This window comes from Xiphophorus couchianus, chromosome 24 (assembly GCF_001444195.1).
Source record: "Xiphophorus couchianus chromosome 24, X_couchianus-1.0, whole genome shotgun sequence".
In the NCBI taxonomy this organism is placed as follows: Eukaryota; Metazoa; Chordata; class Actinopteri; order Cyprinodontiformes; family Poeciliidae; genus Xiphophorus; species Xiphophorus couchianus.
The window spans coordinates 4,665,769-4,678,509 of record NC_040251.1 but is presented as its reverse complement, the minus strand read 5'-3'; the positions used below and the strand labels follow the sequence as shown (position 1 = coordinate 4,678,509).

At 41.9% G+C, this 12,741-nt stretch overlaps 1 protein-coding gene across 1 annotated transcript in view; it reads left to right on the top strand.

Moving 5' to 3' along the window:
- The first annotated feature begins 262 nt into the window (after positions 1-262).
- LOC114141041 (prospero homeobox protein 1-like) overlaps positions 263-12,741 on the top strand; it is a 33,558-nt gene continuing 21,079 nt past the window's right edge. The window contains exons 1-5 of the mRNA XM_028011443.1: positions 263-614; positions 3,133-3,538; positions 3,627-4,217; positions 4,351-5,574; positions 11,009-11,116. Of these exons, the coding sequence (XP_027867244.1) occupies positions 3,200-3,538; positions 3,627-4,217; positions 4,351-5,574; positions 11,009-11,116 (2,262 nt within the window). The 5' untranslated portion in view covers positions 263-614; positions 3,133-3,199. The remainder of the gene's footprint in view (positions 615-3,132; positions 3,539-3,626; positions 4,218-4,350; positions 5,575-11,008; positions 11,117-12,741) is intronic.

Here is a 12,741-nt window from a genome sequence, read left to right as displayed (position 1 = left end):
TATCTCTATAATTTACCATCAGTTTAAATAGCTAATAACTGAATGAAACGAGAACGTCCCAGTTTACCCCTCATCCTCTCTCCACTCTGACTGCGCGCCTTCTTATAAATAAAATCCAGCGTCTCCCCCCCCCGCCGGTTCCTCGTCCTTATTGGTCAGACGGAGCCGTTACCTCACTCCGGGGCCGGTGACGCAGCGTCTTCGCGTATCCTTCTCCTTTTTTTTTCCACCCCCCTTCCTCCCCTTCCTTCTTGTTCCTTTACGCGGAGAGTCTTCCAGTCCGCTCAGATAAAGAGACGCGGAGCCGGCGCAGGGGTGCGCTCGATAACTAAACACTTCCCATCCCGGGAGGAGAGCGGCGCGCAGGAACACACGCTCTCTCCATCTCCGAGCGTCTCCTTTACTCTCTCTCTCTCTCTTTTTATCTCTCTCTCCCCTCCTACCCCCCCTTCTGCGTCTCGCGCGTTCACACGCGCACTCCGCGCGCACACGCGTACGTCTCCACTTGGCCGAAGTAAATTACGGCATTGATCTGAAGGGCGAGTGTGGATCTGTCTCTTCTGTTCGCTCCTTTTGCTCGACGGAGGGACTCGGGGAGGAGCAGAGGAGAAGAAGTAAGTAGAAAAAGCTTTCGACCGGTCTGCTTCATCCACCGCAGCTCAACTTTACGCCTCAGATGTTTTAGTTTGCTCCGTTTTCAAACGTGAGCACACAAAAAAAGAAAAAAACAGATCAAAGTTCACAGGCTGGCTCTGATCCGCTGTTTTCTTATATACACATTTTACCTTTTCCGTCTGTTTAGTCTTTTAGTTTGGATCACCAACAGAGCGGAAGGTGTATCACGTTTCCCTCTCAGCTGGCTTCTAGATGAAGACAAAATGGAAAGAAATGTGTTTCTAGATGGAAATGTGCGTAGTGTGTCATTATGGTGAGCTAATTGTTGTTTGGACCACGAGAAACGTCTCCGGGTCTCCAGGTCTGCCGTGCGTAAAACTCCGGGTTCGGAGCGCACGTTGACCTGTACTTTAGATTTCAGGCTCTCATTTCATTTTAGGTAAAAAAAATAAAAATGCCTGGAGTTATAAAAAGTAGAGTTGCGGATTTCATTTTATTCTATTGTCAGATTTAAATGTAAAACAAAGTGTTGATAAAACCTTCAGATGCAGCTTAATTCTGCTCCTGCTTTTTCTCCTTACATGTTAAAATAGTCATTTCTTGCGTTCTTCCAGTCTCACTTCTCATTTGTTTTTTTCCCTGCTCTTTACAATCAGAGTAAAACTCAAGTTTTGGTTTTGACACCAAAACCTCACTTGCGCTCCCCTCTCACATCTCCTTTTCAGTCAGCCTCGCCTTTAAAGCTTCAAACTTTCATCTGTGTGGAGGAGAAAATGTGTCCAATGTTTCAAGTTTGAAGGAGATGCCTGCTGTTTTTTTGTGTGTGTGTGATCTACACTTTCCAATCAAGTGCAAAATGTCACTTTTAAATGAATCTCGGTTCAAATAATGCGATATGTGTACGAATGCATTCGTTTTGTTCAAAAATAATACTTTATAGGAAAATCTTTGAAGCATCCCAGTCCTGCAGAAGTGCATGCTTTATTTTGCGAGTCATTTTCCTACAATGACTGACCGTGAAATCCTTTGCAAAAAAGATGCAAACTGTGACAACGCTGCTTGTGTGTGTGTGTGTGTGTGTGTGTGTGTGGGTGTGTGAGATGGTAATAACCTGCTTCCATAACAGTCTCAAACTTTTCTCCCTGTTTTGAGAAAAAGGAAGAAAAAAAAAACAGGGGGAAAGAAACACTTTGTCATTTGATGAAGCTGAATATTGACAGATGAAACAGTGAAGGTTTCAAATGTCAGATAAAAAGATGACTGCGGTTTATAAATGCTGCAATTGGAGAACTGAATCAGTTAAACATGTATTACTTTGGCTTTAAGAAGTGGTGGAAGTTTCTGCCATCCTGGCCAGTATGTGTCAGAGTCGAACAACATACGGTAGCCCTAACTGCCCAAAAAGGCAATTAAAAAAATACATAGCATGACTCAAGTTATGAACATATCCAAATAGTTCCAGTCTTTTATCCCTCCTCTTGTACTTTAACTTCACATCTCAACACGAAATTTCAGTCTCAAATCAGTTAAATATATATGGAATAATATTTGGTATTTAATTTAATATCTCGGCTCATTTACAAGAAAGCTGATTGTCGTAAATGTTACTTTTTGTCTTGTTGTTTGGATCGTCGTCTTTTTCCTCTCTCTCCTCCCTCTTCATGTTGTCGCTTGCAGAAATTCAAAGTCAAATTCACCATCAGCTAATGATTTTTTTCTAATTTCATAGTGGAAAAGGATTAACGGGCTGCGTTGTGAAATTCTGCTGGCTCACGTCACTTTGACCTTTCTCCTTTACTTTAAAAAAAGGTCCAACGTCCATCTATTGGGAGACAAACAGAACGCGGGATTCGCCTCTTTACCTCCAGAGTAAATTCTATCATAATTAAAGTTTTACTTAACTGATAAAGACGGACCTGTTGGACCTGATATAATGTGATTCTTTCACTTGCATTTGGAAATGAGTTACTTTGCAGAGGAGCAGTAAGAAAAAGCGTCTGTTTTTATTTTCATGACTGGAACAAAGCCTTAAAGCCAAGCTGATCAATATTTGGACATGTTCTCCTGTGGGACAAAAAACCTGGCCCCAATCCTGACTCCTCTTTAACAAACAGAATACAAAACCAGTGAGTCTCAAAGAAAGGAATCTTCAAGTAAATCAGAACACAAGTGGGATGAAAACATTTCATTTCGTCTGCAGAGTGGGGAGAAATGCCTCTGACAGTAGGAACCTGTCGACTCCTCCCAGCTTCTTCCAAAATGCAGAAATCAAGGTTACCCCTTTACAGGAGGCAGCAGGAATGGGAAATTGTTTTTGTTTCTCCAAACAGGAGTTTGAGATATTTTAAAGAGTTTCTATCGCTGGTTCTATTGGGTTATTTTCAATAAGAGCAACAAGTTCTTTCTTCACTGATAAAAGTGACTCACTTTTGTTCTTGTGAGTTTTTTCTGCTCTTTCATCTCTTTGATGCTAACTACAAATTCCAATTTGTCTTGATTCTGTTTCTTAATGACCAGGCTAACCCTCTCACTGTCCGTTTGACTGTGAGGCCCCGTGGACATGCCTGTTTAGCTGCCCTGCGTGATGCCTGATCATGACAGCACCACCCTCTTAACCAGACAAACCAAACGCAGACGTGTCGACATCGGGGTGAAAAGGACTGTGAGTAGCGCGATATTTCCCCGTGCCCGGGAGACCCTGCTGGAAGCCATGAACCAGTCGCACGGCCCTGATCAGGACGGAGATCTCTCCCTGGTGAGACACGGCCACGGTGACGGAGAGAAGACGAACGTCCTCAGAAAGCTGCTGAAAAGGGCCAACTCTTATGAAGACGTCATGATGCCTTTTCCTGGGGCTACAATCATCTCCCACTTATTAAAGAACAACCTGGGGAAGAATGGAGGGAGTGACTCAGGCTTTCAGGTACGAATTGATCTGCAGATCCTAGTGAGATAAAAAAAAAAAGTCCTTAACTATGAAGTCTGAATTAAGCTGCTGTTTTTTATTGCAGGGTAGTGGAGCTCTGTCCAGTGGAGGTTCGGAGATTCAGGCCGAAGATGCCTGTAGTAACTCTTCGCGGGACAGTCCATCCGACTGTCTTTCCCCTGGTCCTGCTCTACCTCCTCCATCGTCCTCTAACTTTGGACGACCTTTGCCGCCCTCAAATCACATTTCTCACACCTCTTCTCAATCTTTATCCTCCTTCGACTTGGAACGACTGTCGGACGAGCATCTCCGTGCCAAGAGAGCCCGCGTGGAAAACATCATCCGCGGAATGAGTCACTCCCCATCGGTCCGTCCCAATGGCAGTGACCACAACCAGGAGGGCAATCGTGAGAATGAAAACGGCAGCAGCAACAGCAACGACCACAGAGGAGAGGACTGCAGTCATAACAGCAGCCGCCGCGGCGATTGTCCTTCCCTCCTCAGCTCTCCTGGTTCGCGAGGCGGTGTGGTTGGCATGGGCGAGGTTTACAGAGAGAATAAGAGGAAACAGCGTCTCCCACAGCAGCAACACAGTTTCACCCAGCTAGTTTGTTCCAGACAGGAGCAGAGACAGGAAGAGAGAAGGCAGCTCAAACTACAACTTGAAGACATGCAGGTAACTATATCTTTTAGTATAGATCTCCACAATTGTCTACCAAATTGTTCTCTAGTAGAATTTTTATTCTTATAGCAGAATTTGAGATAATAGAAAGATCAGCCTATGTGTTCTTTGTTTTTTCTGTGTTCAGAAACAATTGCGCCAACTTCAAGAGAAGTTCTACCAAATCTATGACTCTGAGACAGAGGAAGAGGAAGAAAACATAGTGAATGGAGAGGTCAACCGAGGAGGGGACAGAGAGGAGGATGGCAACCTTTCAGAGGACAGTATCCGCTCTGACGGCCTGGAGGAGAGGCACAGAGACACAGGGCGGCATAACCATGATGATCTTTCTGAGTTGGACCCGGGACTTTTCCTGGACAGAGCCCGAGCCCTCCTCCGAGAGCAAGCCTTGATAGACGGAGAAATGGAGGAAGATGCTGACAGCCGAGAAGAGGAGGAAAGAAATGGTGAAAAGTTGATGAAGAGGAGAGTGGTAGCAGGAGGCGGCGGAGGAGGTGGCCGGCAGCTGGCCGAGACTCTAAAGCAGGAGCTGAACTGTGCCGTGTCACAGGTGGTTGACACCGTCGTCAAAGGCTTCTCTTCACCCAAGCAGAACGCCGGTCACCATCATGGCTGCCACAGCAGTACGCCAGCTGCACCTTCTTCTTCCTCCAACTCATCCTCATCCTGTCCACCTCCTTTCGGGCCACTGCCCCCGCTTACCCCAGAGTCTCGCTTTGGGGTTGGTAATTTGGCACTCAGCTTGAATGGTGAAGGCAGTCCCACCCCTAACTATCATTCCTCCAACCAGAGGCTGCATTGCTTTGGGGATGTAATTGTCCCTAGCCCTCTAGATTCGTTTGGTGGTCTGAGTAGCAGGCTTAGTGGTGTGCCAACACCCAACGATCAAACAGAGGCTCTGCCGCTGGTAGTGCGCAAGAGTGGGAGTGCAGTAGAGACCCCCAATCCTTCTCTTCCTCCTCCTCCACCTCCTCATCATCCCTCCCTCCACCCATCTCCACTCACAGCTTCCCTCGGCTTTAGCCCTCCATCATTTCGCCACCCCTTTCCTCTCCCCCTCATGGGTTACCCTTTTGGGAATCCCCTAGGGTCACATGGGGCTGGAGGTGGCTACCCCTCAGGACCAAAAGACCACAGTCGGGTATCCCCCGACTCTATGGACATAACCCGGGAAACGGTCAGCCTCAGAACCAAAATGGCATCTCTCAGCGGGGCCCACCTGGGGCACCATCACCACAGGCAGAGCTCTCCAAGCCACCATGGACCAGAGGGCCTGTCACTGTCCCTCATCAAGTCAGAGTGTGGAGATCTGCAGGACATGGCTGACATATCTCCCTACTCAGGCAGCACTGTATCCTTACCATGTGTTACCTGAATATTGAAGGTAATGTCTAAAAACTGATATTTTAATCGAGGAATTTGGTTTGTATTAATCTAGAAAAATTGTAACAATCTTTGAAACTAAATACTGGGAAGAATGGTCCAACTTCTCCTAGGTATGCTAAAACTAAGAGTTTCCCGGTAAATCACAATTGGGAGAAAATTTTAAACTAAATTTCGGTGAATAAAACATTTCATTTGAACTTTTGAAACATGACATAAAAGACACGGCCAACACTAATTTGGAAGATAATCCACAAAATTGTTGCTATAATCCTAGATATTATTATTTTAGCTCTCTTGTCCACAAGAGTCACTTTTTTTCATAATAGAGCGGCAGCAGGAGGCGAAGTGACAAAAAGTCTTTAATATCAATTAACCTGCATTAATTGATTCCTGCTCTGAGCCTCTTGTTTCCTCAGTGAGTGGGGAAGATGAAAAGGGCGCACCGGGTCTTGCAAGAAGGGGAAGATTAAACAGGTCGCACACTGCTCTCTCAAGCCCTTTTAAGTCTGGGCAGCAGGTTGTGTTGCTTAAAGGTGGACGGAGAGGCTAGTGAGCTCCCTCTTGAACACCCCGACACACACACACACACACACACACACACATTGTTTGCACTGTCTGAGACACTTGGGTGCTGTTAGGTTCTCTTTCATCACAAAGACTTTGTACATAAACGCTCAAAGCAAATCATATTTCACTTTGTCTGAGTGCATGTGTGTGAGGTAAGACTTTGTTCACAGGCGCTCAAAGCTAATCATATTTCAAAGAGCATGTCAGAGGAGCTGGCAAACATTTGGCTTTATTGACGGCAGCTTTCTAAATTTGTTGCATATCAGTGTTGTGGGCAACAATAAGGAGAAGTGTAATATCTAAAAGCTGCACAGTTTCCTCTTTATCGCTTTTAGCTCCCTTCTCCTCCCTGCTACCGTTTTGGAACCCACCCACTCACTTTCATGTGTTGGCCCTTCATTTTTAGTTGCCTGGCAGTTGTGTGTGCTTAGCGCGCACCCGCACGCACGTAGGAACACACACCTCGCCTTTCATGGCGCGTGCACGTCGACAGGTGTTTGCAGGTAGCTGTTTATCTTTTCGTTCCTAACCTTTCATATGGAGAGGGCTTCTCCCGGCCATCTCACTTTGACTCACACAGGAGAGCAAACAGGCAAACAGACGCGCACGTTTGAACAACAAAGTAAAGAGAAAAATAAGACTTTGAACTCGGCAAATGGGTACTCCTTGCAGCTGCGATGGGGATTCGATCACAGTGTCGCCTTCAAAGATCATTTAGATGTTGCTTTCATTGAAAAACAAGAAATATTTGACACGGCTCTTGATCCTCTTGAGCCGTTTCATACCAGAATGCCCCCCTATTCATAGTTAAAGAAAAACAAATCTTTGAAATGGATTATTACTTCAAAGACACTGACTGGGCTTTAAAACGATTTTCTTTCTGATAAAATTGCTCATCATGTCCTTTATCAAAAAACAAATTTAGTTACAACATAAAGAATAGAACAGATTTTAAATGATGTATTTATAATAATTAGGAAAGCTCTGATTTTTAAATTAGCTACATTTGCAAATACTTTATGTTTTGTGCATGTAGCTTCAAGTAGACATAGCTTTATGTTGATAAAGATAGATATTAACTAGATATGGAATGTTTTTCCAATTTGAAACAAATGGAAATCCTGAAATGATTTCATCATTCCTGTATGCCCTACGATAGCGGCACCGTGCTAATAGTGCCGTTTTTTCCCCGCGTTCTTTTTTTTAAACATTTTCTCAAATTCAAGACCACTAAATAAAACCAAATGCTATGGAAGATGTCAAATGAAAAGTAAGCTACAACTCTTTTGAATCAACCACTAGCTGGTATGCTAGTCCTAGCTAAAAATTCACTAGCTAGTGTGGAAATTTGAGGACATTTTTCTTGATTCGGCACATTATGAGATTTTCCTGTTCTTGTCTTGTTAGACAAATTTGTAAAAAAAGAAAAGTAAGTAGACAAATTCATACCCACACAATGTGTTGACATCTATCTATCTATCTATCTATCTATCTATCTATCTATCTATCTATCTATCTATCTATCTATCTATCTATCTATCTATCTATCTATCTATCTATCTATCTATCTATCTATCTATCTATCTATCATTTTTGAGATAAATATTGTTTCCAAAGCGATGGCTATGAAAGCAGTGTATGTGTCCATTAAATTTCCATACTAGGTGAACACAATAAAAATTGATTTCAATCACCTTTTTTTTGTACCTGAGAAAGTCACACATGAAACATCCAAAACTTCAACATTTTAAATTGCATAAATTATCAGCCATATAATTAATTAAGTTAAGTCATTACTGGTCTTTGCGGTTTCTTTGCTGCATTTTGCAATGATCATCCTTCACCTGAAAGGCTGTCTCTTGCGGTGAACACACTCAGGTCTGTGTATCTTTAATCCTTTGTATTGAGCTGAGCAGATGTCCTCCATTCATTTATGAATTTATCCCTCCACCCTCCCTCTTTGCCTCTCAATCCAGTTCTTCCATTTACACACACAGGCACACACACACACACACACACACCCACACACACCTGGTAACAAGGTCAAGTTACCGCTGGTATGGTGAGCTCTGCACAACACTCACAGGCTCTTTGACAGATATGCATTAGGCTAAGCACAAACCAATAGGAAGACAAGAGCAAATTGGGAGGAAGAGGAATGGAAGGAAAAAGAACGTGTGCGTTGTTTATTCACCAACTCCCTTTAGCTACTATTACACACACAAAAAACAACAATGCCTCATTTACTCTTTATTCATTACATTATCTCACACTTGTTTACTCTGAGTCTCATTTTGATTGTTTGTGTCCCAAAAGAAAAAGAACACAGACATCAAAATCCTGGACAAAATGTACCGAATGAGCACATGGTGGCAGGTTGGTATGAATGTTAACAATGAGATTGGTGGTTTTTTTTTTTTTTGTCCCGTGCTCCATGCCTGATGAATCCAACGCTAAATGAATGATGGATCACGTTGAGACTCACTTCTGGTTTAACATGGCTGCTGCATCACGGCACTTTCCAGATGTTGCTTATTTATGGTTTGGAACATTGGCTGGGATATTTTTTTTTTTTGGGAATGGCAAATCTCTTAAAGATAAAAAGTACCAAATGATTATGTTTTCATATTTTATTCTGTCGTCAGATTTTTCCTTTCCCTGTTTTTTGGGGGGGGTTCCACTAAATAGTTGATGCCACTCTTTTCCAGCTGTACATGTCCCTTGAGGTTTTCTTTGTGTGTGTGTGTGTGTGTTTCTGTGTGCTAATTGACCTTGCAGGGGGCTCCATTGATTGCCTCATCTTCTCTGATAGATTATAGGCCTTTTAATGTGGTGGGGAAATGGCAGCATGGTGGGGCACAGCTGTTGCCACCACACACACGCGCGTGCGCTTACCCCACACACACCCACTAACACTGAACACACAAGCGCTCGCCGCCCCTCAATCCAAGGCCCTCACAATTATTATTTTGGTCGCCGAGTCTGTGGGATGGAGGGATCTGTGGGATTTGATCAGAAGCCAGCAGGTGCTTGTGTTTGCTTTGGGTGTAAACTACTATATTCATCGCAAGACCAGGCCCACTTTGTTTATATGTTACATTTAGCCCTAAGTGGGACGTAAAGTTAAAAAAGTCATATCTCCAGTACGTGGAAGCGTATATATTCTGGCGTCTGCATTCGCAAATTTATTCAAAGATTCAAAAACCTTTGATTCAAGTGTTCTTTTAGGAAACACACATTCATCCAAAACTGACAAATCTCTTTACTTTGGCAATTTGTACCAACCACTCACCACCATGTTTTTATGTCATTGTTCTTCTTGATCATTAAGTAAACACACTGTTTGCTAAAAATGTATTTTCTTGTACATGCCAGATAGATTCTGTAGCAATAACTGCAAATAAAAGTTAGCATTTTTCAAGTGGGATAAAAATGTCGCCTGCTAGCCGTAAACTAGCTTGATGTTTCCTGGATGGGGATTGAGGACGTGCAGTTGGGAAACACCAACCCCATTTTGCAGCCACAGCACTGAGCTGCGTAATTTTTAACGCTTTTTCTGTCCGTCTTTCTTGCTTTGCATTTGTCTGTCCCTCACCGTCTCGCTCCATCGCCGCTAATAGCACATAGCACACGTCAAAAGCTTGTTGAACAATCATCCAGCTGGAACACTGCTCTAAAATTTGCCTTAAAGAATAGAAAAGAAAAAAAAATCGAGATTCTCGAATTGTTACAGCTTCAATTAAATTTCTATAATTTCCACGTAGACTACTGTATTTTAAGCAAAAAGAGAATACAACTAAGACCAAAGGATTGGTGTGGTCAGATTGGTGTAATCATTAGAAAAACATTCAAGCCTATCATAAGTGACATTTGAGCATTTTATGACTTTAATCTACATAAGTCATCAAAAGTACAACAAATAAAGAATATATGCAAAATGAATGTAGCTTGATAGATTGTTTTGAATATGTCCATCCAGAAAACTAGAAACACTAAAAATGCACTGAAATGTGTGTGATCATTTCTACGTAAACAGTATGTCAAATTTGAAATGAAATAGATTCTGTAATTTTCCAACTAGCTATCAACTGCTAGTACAAGGTAGTCTTGCTAAAAAATATTTTTTTAAAAACAACTAGCAAGCAGCGTGCTTCTTTAAAGGATTTTCGGTAAATTTTCCACTTTGTTGTAATGATTTTGACATAAAATACATAGAAAATAATAGGAAAACACAAATTACAGGCATTTGTCATGGTGGCTTTAGAAGTTTTCCAAATTCTGTATCTAGCTTTTTTCTTGTTATTTTAAAAACAATGCATTGCATTGAACTGTAGGAAAGAGTGATGTAATAATGATAGGCTATTCCAAAAAAGAACTTTTATTTTCACCTCAATTTATTTCTTGATGGAAGTTGAAATTTGTAACCCATTTCCCCTTTTTGACAGCAGAAGAAACACGCAGTTACTTTTCCTGACATGTTGACTTAAAAAAAAGAAAAAGAAAACACAAAATGTGACCAAACAGAGTCTGTAAGTGATCAAAATATTTTGTGTATTTATAGCCTGAATTATTAAGTGTGTTGAACAACCATGAAAGAAATGGCTTAAACTGAAGACAGGAGCTAATAGTTTGAGTATAGCTGGTTATGTGCTAACTTGTCTAAACTCAGTTTTCCTTGTTGAGGTGAGGAGCAAATTTCTGTTCAACTTCAACAGACATAAATCAATATTGTCATTACCAATGCAGGAAATAATGTGGTTTTTTTTTGGTTTTTTTTCCTTAAGATTCTGTCACTTCAGCACATTTTGGCACCTTAACATGTCGTGATTCAGATTCAGGAGGGCTTGTCTCCAAACCATCTGAAGAAAGCCAAGCTGATGTTCTTCTACACTCGCTACCCTTCCTCCAACATGCTCAAAATGTTCTTCTCTGACGTCAAGGTAAGACCCGTTTCTTTATTTTCAATCCTTCTTCCCTTTTGAAAAAGTCACTCTCGTTCTTTGGTGTCATTTTTTTTTTTTTAAATGTCTTGTTTGTCCTTTCATAGTGTCTTCATTTAGAGTCCCATTAAATAACATTTAATTAAAAACGCTTTGGTAGAAATATTCACACCTTACAGACGTTTCTCATCTTGTCTTTACGACAAAATCACATCTTAATGGCAACTTAGTCTACTTTATAGAACCACTTCCTGCTGCATTTCCAGCTGAAAAATGTCATCTCTGTTTGCACATCTAGTTGAGGCTCTTTCAGATAAGATGGAGCGTGTCTTTGGAAATTCAGCATTCAAAAACTATATGTGAATACTAGGGAATAAATAGTTAATTTGTTCAAAATTCTTTACATTTCAATGTAAAATCTTTTCTACATAGATTTTAACGTGTTACAAATGTAAATGCAATTAATTGTATCTTTTGTTCCAGGTGGAACCTTTATATTTGCTTATTTCTGGTACAACAGCATATCTGATGCACCAGCGGCATCCGCTCACAACAAAGCCGCTTCTCTTTGGCTCTTTGAATTGAAAATGTTACAATTAATCCTTCGAGAATTTGCTAAAAAAAAAAGAATTGAATTGCACTAATAACTACACTTTGATCTAAAAAATTCTATTAAAGCTGCAGTTGTACTTTTAGGGAAGTGTTAGCTCTGTTTTTAGCTTCATCCAGTTTCGTTTAAACTTTAACGATGATTCTCCTGTAATAAAGCGCATCATTATACTGCCGCCATGTTCCACCAAACCTTTCGATTATACAGACACTAAATGAAACAGAAGGGAGGAGCTTAACAGTTTAGCTCATGAAATTCAAATAAAATACGTTGAAGTTTGTAGTTGTAAAACTGAGAAATGTGCAAAAGTTGTAGTTCAGTTTCCAGGGTACTGTTATGCCGTTATAATTATTTCTAACTTTTTTGGGTAAAGCTCCATCATATTCAGCTGATTATTTCTTCACTCTGTGTGTGTGGGGGGGTGTGGGGGTGTGTGTGCAGGCGTGGGGGTTCCTGTGTGAGTGTGAAAACTTGGAGCCCAGATGGGTGTTCCAATCTGGCATGTTTTTGTCACATAATTAGAGTTTCTGGCCTTAATCGGCCTGGGGTTAGTCAGCAGGGTGCGGGGGGGATAACGCCCACTTTCCCTCTCACACACTCCCACACATACCGTAGAAAAGCTTCCCCTGACTCACACACACACCGTGACCTGAACCCTTTTGCCATTTTCACTCAAACTACACGCAGACTACGTCAGCGCGTTTGCTCTCGTCAGCGCAATTAAAGGCGAACGTGGAGGAGCTGTGGCCGGGCAGGAAACATGCTCCAGAGATTAGCCTGAGAAAAGGTAAAGGAGCCCCAGGAAGTCTGTCACGGGAGGGAAAGAAGAAGAAGAAGAAGAAGAAAAAAAAAACGACCAAAGTGTGTGCAAATGATTGCTTGTTTGAAGAAAATGACAGAGGGATTGTGGGGGAGGAGGGATGAGAGGGGGTGGGGAATGAAAGGGATGACAACAGAACTAGAGCTATAAAACAAAAGCGCTGATTGTTTGGTGTTTACCGGCTGCTGCGGGTTT